General features: G+C 34.2%; 2 protein-coding genes across 3 annotated transcripts; both read right to left on the bottom strand.

Annotated features, from left to right (window-relative positions):
• Window positions 1–1728: 1728 nt before the first annotated feature.
• On the bottom strand, window positions 1729–12330 carry LOC113083332 (sepiapterin reductase-like). 2 transcript variants are annotated; one of them, XM_026254485.1, is made up of 4 exons: window positions 12111–12330; window positions 4946–5379; window positions 3290–3580; window positions 1729–2185 (listed from the first exon to the last, which is right to left on the bottom strand). In XM_026254485.1, the coding sequence occupies exons 2-4, from the start codon at window positions 5274–5276 to the stop codon at window positions 1995–1997; spliced, it is 813 nt and encodes a 270-aa protein (XP_026110270.1). In that variant the 5' UTR covers window positions 5277–5379; window positions 12111–12330; the 3' UTR covers window positions 1729–1994. The 2 variants fall into 2 exon arrangements, with proteins under 2 accessions (XP_026110270.1, XP_026110269.1); XM_026254484.1 differs by lacking the exon at window positions 12111–12330 and having other exon boundaries at window positions 4946–5470.
• A 1417-nt stretch (window positions 12331–13747) lies between these two features.
• LOC113083329 (fatty acid binding protein 1-B.1) lies at window positions 13748–14755 on the bottom strand. The gene is made up of 4 exons (XM_026254481.1): window positions 14615–14755; window positions 14144–14316; window positions 13965–14057; window positions 13748–13888 (listed from the first exon to the last, which is right to left on the bottom strand). The coding sequence occupies exons 1-4, from the start codon at window positions 14715–14717 to the stop codon at window positions 13835–13837; spliced, it is 423 nt and encodes a 140-aa protein (XP_026110266.1). The 5' UTR covers window positions 14718–14755; the 3' UTR covers window positions 13748–13834.
• Between the last annotated feature and the right edge of the window lie 136 nt (window positions 14756–14891).

The raw sequence follows: 14891 nt of genomic DNA, 5'->3' as shown, positions 1-14891 counted from the left end.
CCTCATGAGGGAGATGCAAAAGGAAGTGCGATATTTTTTCAGTAAGAACATTTATGTTTTTCCACAAACATATTTTTGAGGAGCATCAGAAAATAATATTTATTGCCCACCATAATATTTTATTTAATAATCAACTGACGTATACTGTGGATAACAGAGCTGTAACTGAGGACGCAGTGGCGTTTCTGAATGAATCGGAGCTTTGGAATGACTCGGTTATGTAAATGATTCAAATGACTCGCTCCTTCTGGTGGAACGATGTAAGTGCAGAAAGAGTCGAAGCGAAACAGTAAAGACGCCCGACTGCTTGATATGAGTAGTATGTGGGTAACGGATTACAAGTAACGTGAGTTACATAATCAGATTACTTTTTCAAGTAACTAGTAAAGTAACGCATTACTTTTTAATTCACAAGGAAATATCTGTTATTTACTGATCTCACTACACAAACAGCTTCAGTATTCCTCAAAAATGAAGAAAAACAGTGAAATGCAAACTCAGAATATAAAGCAAACCTGTAATAATTAAATATGATATATGCATATAATTAACCATTTCTATTCATCTTCACTCTTGGCATTGATTGACTTAATTACCTAATATGTGTTTTAAGCCTTGCTTACTAGTATGTGTGTGTATTTGAGCTAAAGTATTGCCGTGTACATAAATCATTATTATACAGGTTATTTCAGCTCTTGGTCTCCATTCACAAATTCACTGATGACGTCAACGCATAGCTGTTACCATGGGAACAGTCTTCATCAAAGAGACGCGCGTCACGTGACGATGATTCGGAGGAAGACGTGTCATAATCATATTACATTGGTCATATTAGTCAAAACTGTGGATATTTAGATGGCATATATATATATATATATATATATATATATATATATATATATATATATATATATATATATATATATATATATATATATATATAATTTTAATTATATTTGTAATGTTATGTTTGTTTAATATAATGGTTTCATTATAAATATGGTGTTTATGTAAATTATATTCTATTATTATATATTCAAATTAAACACCCAAATTAATAAACAATATTAACTTTAATAATTATGATTATCTAACATCAGTTAATGAAAAAAACTAAATAATTGAACATATGTTTAACATATAATTTTCAGTCATTGAATAAACTGTTTAGTTAATTGAATAATTATTTAATTGTCTTAATGCAATAAAACTTAAAATATTTTTTTAAATAAAACTCTGTTCACTTAAAAAAATACAGAACTATAAAATAATGTAATATTTTGCTTTAAAAATGCAGAACTATATAATATATATTTTTTATTTAAAAATATAAAATAATTTAATATTTTGCTTTAAAAAATACAGAAATCTATGATAATTTAATATTTCAATTTTCAAAAATACAGAAATATATAATAATTTAATATTTCACTTAAAAAACAGAAATAAATAATAATGTAATCTTGCTTTACAGTAAGAAATGTTTTATATATCATATTTAAATAATATTATTATATGAATGTAATTTTTTTTTTTTTTTATAAAATGGTTTCATTGTAAATATGGTAAGCATATTATATATTATATTAGGTGGACAGCCAAATAAATTAATGATATTATCTGAATCTAACCAGTTCATGTCAAATGAAAAAGCAAAATTACGTCACATCTTTCTCAGTACAAATCAAACAGCAGATGTTTATAAAAGCGCTGTGGAGTTCAATAATATATACATCTCTTAATATGATTTGATTCATTTTTTTCTTCTGTTTCTTTATGCAGGTCTTCTCTTCCACCACTAGATGTCCTCAGCTGCTTCATCAAACTCCACACATCTGGAGCAGAAGAATGTCTGACCATTTATTCATTTATTCCTTTAATAAAAAACACTGTACTTCTAAACATAATTACAGATTTTTAAGACCTAAAAAGAACACAAATCTATCAAAAACACCAGGAACGTCTGTGAGCATGCAGTGTGAGAGCTGTAAGCGCTAGAGCTCATAAAAGTCCAGATGAGCACCGGACAGGAAGTCATCGTCCAGCAGGAGCTTGATGAGTTTGGCCCCGGACTCCTCGCAGGAGATCAGCTGGCCCTCGGAGAACATGGAGCAGAAGGAGCGCCGCAGCTGCAGATCTCCGGAGGAACGCCGCGCCTGCAGCTGCATGTCTGTGTCCAGAGGACCTGAGGCACACACAGATCAGAAAACACTCACTTCATCTGTCTGCTGCCAGCCGTGTGTTTCTGACAGGGTCATGTTGTCCCCCAAACCTTTTCTTCCTTGTATAAGCTCAAATATTTACTTGAAGTTGAGATGTTATACTGAGAGTCGATATTTCAATCATTTATCAACACATTCACATCTTCATGGTTCTCTGATGTTGATTAATAGTCACATGACATTCAGGTGAACAAATGCAATATTTCAATACTTTATTTTGATTGTCTGTATTTAAAGAATTATTCATTTATTGTAAATGTAATGATTTTTTTTATTAAAATTGTTTAATCGTTTTACATTTTATGCCATTTTTAGTACATTCATATGTTTATTTATTTTAATTTTACTTTTTTTATTTCAATAGGTTTTGTTTGTTTATTTGTGACGTTACATTTATATACGTTTTATTTAATTGTTTTATTTTATTTTTAACGTAGTTCATTCATTTTTATTGTGTGATTTTTACCACGTTTTATATTTTAATTATTATTTTATTTTAATTATTTTTTACGCTTCAATTTACATTTTTTAAGTGTTATATTTATTTCTTTATTTATTGTGACATTAAATTCAATTAATTTTTCTATTTGAATTTTATTTGTAAATAATGTTCTTGTTTACATCATTTTTACATCATGATTGAATTTTTATTAAGTGTTTTTATCCGTTTTTTATTATTTAATTTAATTGGCTTTTTTTCTTTTTCTTACTTTTTCTAGTTTCATGTTTAAATCAATATATTTGTAATTTTACATTTTAATGATTTAATTAGTAGCAAGTGTTTTATTTCAATTGTTTATATATATATATATATATATATATATATATATATATATATATATATATATATATTAATTTCTTTATTTTTGTTTTACATTTTATGATTTCTATCTATCTATCTATCTATCTATCTATCTATCTATCTATCTATCTATCTATCTATCTATCTATCTATCTATCTATCTATCTATCTATCTATCTATCTATCTATCTATCTATCTATCTATCTATCTATCTATCTATCTATCTATCTATCTAATGATAAAGCAGCGCTCTGCGTCACTCACCAGGTGCGTAACTGAGCACTCTTACATCCGGCTCCTCTGCGGCTAACACGCGGAACATCATGTCGCGGGCGGCTTTCCCGGTGCAGTACAGGACCCACGACGGGAAGGGCTTCAGCGCACACAGAGAGCTGATGTTGACCACCGACCGCCGCAGACCCAGACGGCGAGGAAACGCTTGCAGGACGCCGGCCGTCAGACTCAGCGCTCCGCTGACGTTCAGAGACAGATACCGGTTGACTTCCGCCGGATCCGTGAACGTCAGAGCGAAGCGAGACACGTCACCCAGAGACGCTGAAACCAAATGTTCTTCACATTAAAGATCAGCTTTATCTGCAAACAACCTCATTACTCGGGATTTCTGTCTTGTGAATCGACCGTATGAGATACATTTACTGGAGACTAAAATAAAGTCTTGTTTTCTGAGAAGTTTATTAAAATTAAGCCAATTTCTCTCCTCTTCGAGTCGTTAATTTTTCTGACCTCATTAGTAGATATTTGTTTCTGTTTCAAGCGTAACTCACATCATTTTAATGCATTTTTCAGAAAACAAACATGATAAAGTCAAAGTAAATGTGTCTTTATTTAAGAAAGTTAAAAAATGTGTACTAGAAAACTAGACAAAAAAATAAGAAAATCATATTTTGTAAATCAATAATAAAAATAAGATAAAAATAAATGTAAGTCAATATATATATATATATATTTATTTAAAAAAAAAATACAATTTAAATAAAATGTTTTAAAATTAGATTTAAATTAATACATAATACATCTAAAAGTATAGTAGTAAAATTTCTATATTTCAATATTTAGGTAAGACTGGAAAACAAGATGAAAATACTAAATCAATAATAAAAAAGATGAAAATGTATTTTTTTAATTCAATAAAAAAATGTTTTTTTTTCAATTATAATTTTTTATTTTACATTTTACATTGAGCATTTTTATTTGTAGATTTTTTAATGTGTTTTATTTAATAATTTTATTTTTCAATTATTTATTTAAAGTATCTTTTTTATTACTTAATTTTTTAGTTAGTTTTTATCTTTATTCTTTTTATTTTAAAGTTGTGCTTTTATTTTACTTTAGGATTTATTTCTAGTGTATTATCTTTACTGTTACTATTTATTTTATATTTAGGTAGGACTGGAAAACAAGACAAAAATACTAAATCAATAATAAAACAAGATTAAAATAAATTGCTAAAAATTCTATAACCCCCCCCCCCCAAAAAAAAAAAATTATATATAATTTTTAATTATTTATTTATTTTTAATTGCACATTTTAATGATTTAATTTGTAGATTTTTATGTTTTATTTAATTGTATTTTTCGATTATTTATTTAAAAAAATATTTGAATCACTTACTTTTTTATCTTTCTTCTTTTATTTTAAAGTTTGTGGTTCGATTTTACATTAGGATTTATTTCTAACTTATTATCTTTTCTATTACAAAATTTACTATTACTATTCAAAAATGTAATAACAAAGAGTAAATAAAAAGTAGATTTAAATCAATTAATATATAATACATCTAACAGTAGAGTCCTATAATTGTTTTTTATAATTATTTAGATTTTGCACTTGAAAACAAGACAAAAATGCAGAGATATATACCTTTTTTTTTTGCAGTGCAATGACAAAATCAAGCGCACCTGCGTTATTGATCAGGAGTAAGTGGTCCATGTCGGACACTGAAGTCTCTTTCGCTGCCTGAACCATTTTTTCCACGCCATCCTTCTTCTCCAGATCGGCCTGCACGCAGCGGACTTCCAGTTGGTTCTGTCCACCATACAGGGTTATGATGTCCTCCTTCACCTGGTTGAGCTGCTCTGTGGTTCGAGCCACCAGCATCAGGACGGATCTAGGCTTCAGGAGGCAGCTGAGCTGAAACGCAAGCGTCCGGCCGAAGCCTTTCGACGCTCCAGTGATGATGCACAGAGCTCTGCCCAGATCCCTGGACTCTGGAGAGATCTCGTCTTCCATCGCAGGCCTTCAGAGACGCTCGGGGTCAGATGATGAGGAATCTCAGCAGCGAGTGGTGCTTTATATCAAGTGACTGCGAGAGAAACTAATCTATTTCACGCAGCTTCACAAAAGCCCATTCATAAAGAGAGAGTTAATGCCATTAAATAAAGTATGAGAGTGTAAAATATGATGTAATGCAACCTTTACAATTTGTTAGTATTTTTTATGAAGTCTCTTCTGCTCACCAAGGCTGCGTTTATTTGATCAAAAATACAGTAAAATTTTTTAAATATTATTGTAACATAAAACAGCTGTTTTCTGTGTGAATCTGTGTTAAAGTGTAATTTATTTATCTGATGCACTGCTGTATTTTCAGCATCATTCCTCCAGTCTTCAGTGTCACATGATCTTCAGAAATCAGAATAATATGTTGATTAACTGCTCAAGAAACATTTCTGAATATTATCAGTGTTAAAAAAACTGTATTTTTGTGGAAACTGTTACATTATAATTTTTTCAGGATTCACAGATAATAATCAGAAATGTTGTGCATCGCAGAAATAAATGACAGTTTAACAGAGATTCACATATAAAACAGCTGTTTTACATTATAATACTATTTCACAATTTTTACTGTGTTTTTAAATCAAATTAACACAGCCTTGGTGAGCAAAAGAGACTTAAAAAAAACAACATTAAGAAATCATAATGTTTCCAAAATGTTTACCATTAGCGGTTTAGGAGTTTAATCTAAAACACTTACTAACGAGAAAGACAAGCATTTTATTATACAGGAACCCACAAAAAGAGTGAAGCAGAATAATAGCCAGAGCAGAAGTGTAAATGCGGAACAGGACAGAAAAGAGATTCTCTTTCATATGATGCACAAGCAGAACTATATTAATTATGATATATAAAGCATATGTGTTTAAACTAGTGCAACAAGCACTGAAGATGGTGACCTGTGTCATATATTTAGCATCCATCACTAATCATCAGAGCAGCAGATCTTCATGTGTCCTCATGCAACGGTCAGGAGGACACAGAATACGGTCACATATCAATCTCTGAAATAAAAATCAGGCTCTGGATGATGAAGTAAACAGACTTCACAAGCGACACAATTTTAGTTGGTTGTCTGGGTTTATAAAAATGCACAGTGAAAGAAAAATCATTAGGAAAACAGAAACTGGTAATTTTCTGCCTGCTAGTTTCAGGCATAAACAGTTAATTCTGATATATATATATGTATATATATATATATATATATATATATATATATATATATATATATATACATACACGCACACACACACACACACACACAGCATGGCAAAAAAATAAATAAAAAATCCAGACGATCTAATATTTAATTAGACTGTCTTTAATTTTCATTGCAGTGTGCATTGTACAATACAGTGAATTTAACACTTAAAACTCTAAAAAAGTGGTTTTGAAATGATTTAGATTTTTGTTTTGATTGATAAATATATATTTTTTGTCATTTACGTCTAATAAAAGACAGCTTCATTGGGGGTCCCTCAGGGCTCTGTTCTATCTCCCACACTTTTTTCTTTATTCTTCCATTTTGAAGTACAAAAATACTTGGGTTTTTAGCAATTACATTTAAACTAAACTTTTAAGTTTAGTTTTAATGAACACTCATCCACTTATCAAAAAAGAGTTTTTCTCTGTCACTTGATCATGACATGATTCCCAAACTTACATTTGTGCTTTTTCCGAGTTTTCATCACTATATTAGTATATTCTGAAACTGAGTAGATGTGCCCAAACGTTTGACTAGTTGTGTACATTAGGCTCAGCTCAGGTCATAAAGTCAGTTTTTCATCACAATGTTTAAGATAATTTGTGCGCTGGGTCCTCAACTTGTCTAAAACTTGTCTAAAAAAAAAGTCTGTGAAATCAAGTTTAGATTCTAGCAACTCAGGATGAGAGGCGAAGGATCCTAATCGCTCCCCGTGAAGAATGAACTAATAAAAGATTAAGCTCAGATCAGTGAGGCCAGAAACAAAGTCGGGACTGTGAGATAAATAGTCGCAGCTACCTTTTTATTTATTTATTCTGTGCCAGAAACAGGTTTCCACGTGATTGGGTGATTTTGACCCGGATTTTCTTTTTCTCTAAATTCTCGTAATAATCATATTTGACAAAAGCTTTGCCTACAAATAGTACAAAACAAACTTGTGTTCTTTTTAGGGATTTTGTTCTTACCTTGTTTATGTTTAAAAATTACCGGCCTACAAAAAAATCTCTTCAAAATCTCTCATCATACTATAGTTTGATCAAATCTAGGATTCAAACTTGTTTTCTCTCCATCATCAATGGTTTTGTGTTTCTTATTAAAGCTGATTGATCACAGGCCTCACTGATTATTCACAAATAATGCCTTTTCACTTAAAAACTCATCAATCAATCAGAAACATAAAACCAGTGCTGATTAAGAGAAAACAAGTTGATTAAAAGAATCAGTCCATTATTAGGTAAAAACACAACATGATGAGAGACCAACCAGACAATTTTGAAAGATGAGGTCATTTTTGACTGGGAAGAAACATTTACTTGAAGCAAATGACTTGAAAAATCAAAGAAAAATAATCTTAATTCAAAGGAAAAACAAGATTCTTCTGACCCCATAAACACTTCATTTTGCTTCTCAAGTAAAAACATCATGATTTAAAGATGTTTGTACTTGGAAAACAAGACAAAAATACTAAGGAAGAGCATTCGCATTTATTCTGGTTTTCAGCTCAGCGAGTCTCTTTCATTTTATGTAATGTTTGAACATTGCTCATGTTCCCTTCACGGTCAGGATTAACCCTCTGCACGTAGTATTCACGCTCAAATGATGTGTAAATCTGATGTTGTGTGTGTTCGTCTCGCCGCTGTTTCTGACCGCACTGGAGGACCACATCTACAACATCGACGAGGACGACCTCAAGGACTTCAAAGTCAACATACACAACTTCCTCGTTAGTAAGTGGAGAAACCCTGGTCTTCACATCCTCTGGAGGAGCGTGAGAGCAGACAGGTGAAAGTACGGTGGGTGGGAGAGGAATCAGAGAGAAGATGGCAGAGGAAGTGAGAGTCTGAACCGAAAGAGTCCCCGCAGCTCATGTGATTCAGGGTTTTCAATGAAAAGCGTGCATTAACCGAAATACTGTGGCCTGTGTGTGCCTCAGAGATCAGTAGAGATTGCTATGTACCATGCATTTTTGTCTAATCACGTTTGTGAAATGTCACATTCAACTCATGATGTGCAGAAAAGAGCTTCTCGTTAGATCGGTGCAAATGAATGAGAGCACTGAGAAAGCCTTCTGATAATTATTATTTTTTTAAATCATAGATACACTAGTATTCAAAAGTTTTTTTTTTTTTAATGAAAATAATATTTTTGCACAACCAGGATGCATTAAATTGATCAAAAGTTACAGAAAATACATAATGTTAAAAAAGAATGTAATGTACACCAAAAAAGAAAAAAGAAAAATAATTATACTTTTTTTTAAGGTAAGTGGTTTCAATCAATTTATTTTACAAATTTAGTTGACAAACTTTCAAAATTTATTAAAATGTAGCTATGCTGTTCTTTTGAACTTTCTATTCACCAAGTATCCTGAAATAAGTTGTTATATAATATTTCAATATAATATATATATATTTTGTTTTAATTCCAATTCGAGTAAATCTTACGATTCAGATTTTTTTTCTTCAGAAGAGATGTTTTTTTTTTCATTTATTTAAATCAAAATCTTGATTTATTTTAATGTAATTTTTATTTATTTTTATACATATATTATTTTTATGATATGTAAATATTAATTATAATAATATTTAATCCTTTGATTACATTATATACACTGCAAAATATTTTTGTCTTGTTTTCCAGTATTAATAGCTAAACCTAACTAATATCTAAACATAAATAACATATTTGCAAGATGTAAACTCAGAATCATTTATAACTTTTTGTGACTAAGATATAAACTCATAATTCTGAGACAAAAAGTCGCCACATTTTTGAATATTTGAATATTTTCAGTTTGTGGTGTAAATAAGATTCCATTCACATCACAGAAATACTAAGGACAATAAAAATAACAAAATAAAAGTCCTATGAAAGCAGATACGCTGCTAAAGGGATTTGGGACGGAGTGAAGGTTACTAATGATGACGCAGTAGACAGTCTAGTGTCGTGTCTGTGGCTCACACGAATGAAATGAAGAGATATGAGTGTGTCTTTGCTCTGGACAGATTAGTGCTGGTAAATATAGCAGTCCTTCAGTCCTCTAGATAAAGAGCAGAGACCCTTTAAACACAGAGAGAGATTATACAGAGACATGAGAGAACAGACCACGTCATCACCATAGAACTTGGGCATTCTATTCCATGGGCAGGTCACTTGGCTTTTATGAAGACGTTAATGCGAATTGCAAAAAGATTTTACTAGCTAAAGATGTACAGCGAGGTTAAGGAGTTCTGTAAATCTTGTCCTGGTCATAATCCTGCCTGCGCACCCATTATACCACTTCCTGTTGTTGACATTCCTTTTAAGAGAATAGGAGTTCACATAGTTGGTCCTGTAGAAAAGAGTCAGAGAGGGAACTGATTTATTTTGGTTATTTGCGATTATGCTACCAGTACCCTGAGGCATACCCACTAAAATAGGTCACAGCTAAGCAAATAGCCACTGTACTCCTATGTTTTTTCTTGCAGGTAGGCATACCTCAGGAAGAGCTCACAGATCAGGGCCCAAACTTCACGAGCCACACCCTACAAAAAGTATATCATTTGCTGGGCATAAAGAGAGTAAGAACCACCCCGTACCATCCACAAACTGATGGTCTTGTTGAACGTTTCAACCAGACCTTGGAAACGATGGTGAGGAAATTTTGTGTTTCGGACACGTGCAAGGACTGGGACAAGTGGCTTCCATTCCTCCTGTTTGCATTTAGAGAGGTGCCTCATGCATCTACAGGGTTCTCGCCATTTGAAGTTGGGAAAAAGCGAAAAATATTCTCTCCTACGTGCTAAAGTACCAACGAGTGAGCATAAACTGCTGGTGAAGTGGCAGGGCCCCTACAAAAATAAAGCGGGAAGTGGGTCCTGTGACCTTTGAGATCGAGATCTCCTCCAGGACCCAGCCCTTGCAAATCTTCCATGTTAACATGTTGAAGAAGTGGTATGCTCGTTCCACACCACTAGAACCTATGTCTGAGGAAGAAGCGGGAACCTCAACTGCTTTGTTTGTGAGATCCGTGGAGGGAGAGGAGGAAATAGGGGAACAATACCTGCCTAGGTAGGAGTACCTAGGGGAACTCCTACAATGTATCCCAGCCCAACTCTTTATGGACACACCTGGCAGAACAAGTGTTATCCACCACCACATAACTCTCAAGGATCCCAAACCCATTTATCAGCCAGTATACCGGGTCCCAGAAAGACTTCTGCCACTTATGAAGGAGGAGTTGGAGACCATGCAAAACCTTGGTGTGACTGAACCTTCATCCAGTGAATGGAGCAATCCCATTGTCCTAGTGCCCAAGAAGGATGGCAGTCTTAGATTCTGTCTGGATTTCTGCAAACTCAATAGTGTGAGCAAGTTTGACCCGTATCCCATGCCAAGAGTGGATCAGGTAGTAGAGAGTCTTGTAAGAGCAAAATATCTCACCACACTTGACCTATGCAAGGGATATTGGCAGGTTCCACTAAGTTCGGAGAGCAAGGAGGTGACTGCATTTAAAACCCCCTTTGGACATTTTCAGTTCTGTGTCCTTCCCTTTGGCCTTCATTGAGCTCCAGATACTTTCCAAAGGATGGACCAGATTCAGGAGGACTGAGAAGTTTTGCTGCTGCATACTTAGATTACATAATCATCTATAGTCCAACTTGGCAGGAGCATATGTGTCATCTGAAGGACGTACTACTGAGAATTAAAAATGCTGGTTTAACCATCCGCCCAGACAAATGCACCCTAGCCAGAACTGAGACACAGTGCTGGGTCATTGAGTAATACGTCCCCAGGTGGGAAAAGTGAAGGCCATCATGAATGCTGAACGGCCAGTGACCAAGAAACAGGTCCGTTCTTTCCTTACACTTGTGGGGTGGAACAGGCATTTTATCCCCAGCTTCTCTGAATGAGCCTTTACCCTAACTTGATTTAACTAAAAAAGACAAACCGAATAAAGTTAACTGGACGCAGGACTGTGAAAGGGCTTTCCAGGACTTAAAGAACTCCTAATGCACAGAGCCTGTTTTACAGATTCCCGACTTTGAAAAGACTTTCACTGTACAGACCGATGTTTCTGAGCGTGGCCTTGGGGCTGTACTGCTTCAGGAAGGTCAAGGGCAGCTCCAACCGATTGCCTTTATCTGCAGAAAGCTCCTTCCCTGTGAATACAGGTGTTATACAGTGGAGAAGGAGTGTCTGGTAATTGCATGGTCATTGGACTCATTAAGATACTACCTGGTGGGACGCAAATTCACACTTGAGACGAATAACAGGGCATTGGCCTGGTTGGTTCGTATGAGAAACACAAATGCTCGTATCACCAGATTGGGGGGGGGGGGGGGGGGGTTAAATATCACAGGTTAGCCTGGTGACTCTATAATCTTTGATTTACAAACATAAACCCATTTCACTGATACTGTGCATTGCTGGCATTATTAACATCTGTGTACACCTCAGGAAAGATTTATGGAGTTGTTGTTTTGTTTAGTCTAAAGTTTGTTGCTGCTATGTTTATAACTCTTGATAGTTTTCCTTAAAGTTTGCTATTATTTTTCTTAAAATTACAGAATGCCATAACACATAATAATTCATATGATATTTACCTTTATTTTTTCAGATATTTTCCACGAACCTTTTTGCAGTTAAACTTCCCGGTTCACACTCTGTAGAACCAAAACCATAATCTTCTTCTTCTTCTTCTTTGATGTTTAATGGCAGTTGGCATCCAACTTCAATGGTGCATTACCGCCACCTACTGTACTGGAGTGTGAACCGGAGCTAGACAGAGAAAAACTATAACTAAAATGGAGACTTCCAACTCTCTTCCCCCACCTTTAAATAATAAATATTTCCAAAATTGTGTTCTACTGTATATTCTCTTTGCTATCCCTGTGTCCCTCAGGAAGGTTAATATATGTGTACTAATATCATTTGAAGAGAATCCCAGAAGTTTCTTGAGTGAATTCCCTTGCACCCCCAAATTCATTATGTTCTCTTTCATCTTTATCCTTTCTCTATAATATTTTTGGCATTCAAGTACCACATGTTCAACAGATTCAATACTACCACAAAATTCACATCGCCCTGTTACATGCTTACCTAAAATATGTAAGCACTCATTCAAACCCATAATCCAGGCCAAGCTGTCTTTTTAAAGCAATAGCCACATCACTTCCTGTGGAAGATACCATTTTGGTGTGATTTCAGAGGGGGAGGGGATTTAGAAAAACTTGCTTTTGCCTTGAATTAGTTGTTAAGCTCCTTCTCTGTTAATGGTTGTTGTTTTACCAATTTGGAAGGTTTAAGTGTTGTGTTGGGTGTTTATATTATTTAATTTGATCATTGCAAACTAAAATGTGTGTACCTAGTTGGTATGCTCTATAGGTGTGGCTTCAGCCTATAAATTGGCTGTATGGCTAAAATAATTTCAGTTCTGATTGTGAATTCTAATACTGAGCAGCATTTGGTTTAGCCAGAATTAACACATTGTTGCTATTTAAATTTCACTTTGTACAGTTGTTGTTTATGTTTGTTTTCTCCTGCACTGTAAGTGTTTTAGCACCTTCCAATAAAACACAATTTTTGGATTTTGCACAAACTTTTTGTACAGCACTTCATTTCCCTTTTCCACTCCAACTGGTTGGCCCCCTACAATTACTGTAAAGAAGAAGGATGTCTTCCTTCAGAAAATCAATTATCCAGTATATTTCACTGCATTAATTTATGCAAAAATATATCATTCTGAAAATAATTTAGTTTAATATATTTTTCTATTATCTAAAAATATCACATTTATTAATACTGTGGTTTATCTGATGGTTTTCGTTTTATTATTGCAAATTTATCCTAATTTAATGGTGCAACTATGTCAATGTAATTGAGAAGGTAATTAATGATGTATCAAAAATGTATGAAATTTTTTGTGCTGCATTTCAATAATCCATTATGTATAAACAACTAATTTATTTTCATTCTTTTATGATTTTCTTAATGCAAAATGTATGATTTTCTTAATGAGATAATGTGAATAAATCTGTGTTAAACTTATTCACTTTTTATAATAAACAACATAATTGAGGTTCTCATTGTTTTGTGCAGCACTGATGGCAAAAATTAATCATCTGATATTTGTTTAAAGTAGATATTTTCCCCTTTAGTTTAATGTAATTAAATATAATTTTATTAAGTAACTTGTAGTCTACCAAAACATTCTTTCAAATAATGCAAATAAATCCACAGATCAGATTTTGAGAAATCTTTAATAAAAAAAAAAACAAATCCAGTCATATTGTTGTTTTTCTCAGGTCATGGCGAGGATGGTCTGCTTTTACGCCAGGCGTTTGCTGATCCTCTTGTAGACGAGGCTGCCGAGAGTCAGAGTCTGAAACACAACATCAGTCAGATCAGTTTAATGTAAAACCTCACATGTGCTGATGAGAACCGCGGATCTCACTCACATTGACCAGTGTGTTTTCATCCACCAGCTCTGTAATGGATGTGATTTTGTTCAGGACGACCTTCAGCTTGTTTCCATCTTTATTCACGACAGCCTGAAACACAAACGACAGCATGATTATCACCAGTGCAATCAGACACTCATTAAATCCTGCATGCAGGTCTGTGAGCGCAGCGCCACCTTGACTTTCTCTCCGGTCAGGGTTTCGATCTCAGTCTCCTGTCCGAGGGTGAAGCTGTTGGTCAAGACTTTGGGTCCGGTCGTGACGGTCACTTTGAACTGATCTCCGTTCTGCTCAATCTCAGACACGCTCTTGATTTCTTTACCTTTCTCAATCATATCATCAGGAAGACCTGAAACGATAAACAGGTGATTAACCAGTGCAATGTGCAACTCAAGCCAACAGTCAGTGCAATACATGCTACGGTCAATGCAATGCATGCAAACACTCAGTGCAATGCATGCAACACTCAGTGCAATGCATTAAACACTCAGTGCAATGCATTAAACACTCAGTGCAATGCATTAAACACTCAGTGCAATGCATTAAACACTCAGTGCAATGCATGCAACACTCTGGTCAGTTTATCAGCAGTTCATTCAGATCCAGCATAGATCAGATCCATGCAATAATGTTAGATTTTGACTCACCGACGGCCTTCATGAACTCCACGAATCCCTCTTGACTCTCCAGCTGATATTTCCCACTGAACGACATGGTGACCGGTGAATGTGTTGAGTAACTCCAGAGCATTTGAAAGACGCTTTTATATCGTCAGACACAGAGATTAATAATTATTAACCCTGACCTGATGGTCCTGATTGGCCAGTTACTGTGAAATCAGTGGGGTAAAAGAGTACAGATCTATAGATGGTTTGGTCTGATCAGATCACAGCCTTTGACCTTTGCCCTCAGCACCATGACATC

This window comes from Carassius auratus, unplaced genomic scaffold, assembly GCF_003368295.1.
Source record: "Carassius auratus strain Wakin unplaced genomic scaffold, ASM336829v1 scaf_tig00037788, whole genome shotgun sequence".
Lineage (NCBI taxonomy): Eukaryota > Metazoa > Chordata > Actinopteri > Cypriniformes > Cyprinidae > Carassius > Carassius auratus.
This window is presented reverse-complemented; position numbering and strand designations above follow the sequence as displayed.

Bases quoted from the DNA above. Each gene is read 5' to 3' on its own strand.
- LOC113083332 (XM_026254485.1), bottom strand. From the start codon at position 5,276: ATGGAAGACGAGATCTCTCCAGAGTCCAGGGATCTGGGCAGAGCTCTG. The intron at 3,581-4,945 runs GTGCGCTTGATT...ATTTGGTTTCAG, and splicing joins ACTCCTGATCAATAACGCAG to CGTCTCTGGGTGACGTGTCT. The intron at 2,186-3,289 runs GTGAGTGACGCA...TGTGTGCCTCAG, and splicing joins AGTGCTCAGTTACGCACCTG to GTCCTCTGGACACAGACATG.
- LOC113083329 (XM_026254481.1), bottom strand. From the start codon at position 14,717: ATGCTCTGGAGTTACTCAACACATTCACCGGTCACCATGTCGTTCAGT. The intron at 14,058-14,143 runs GTGGCGCTGCGC...TTTGTGTTTCAG, and splicing joins TGACCGGAGAGAAAGTCAAG to GCTGTCGTGAATAAAGATGG. The intron at 13,889-13,964 runs GTGAGTGAGATC...GTTGTGTTTCAG, and splicing joins ATGAAAACACACTGGTCAAT to ACTCTGACTCTCGGCAGCCT.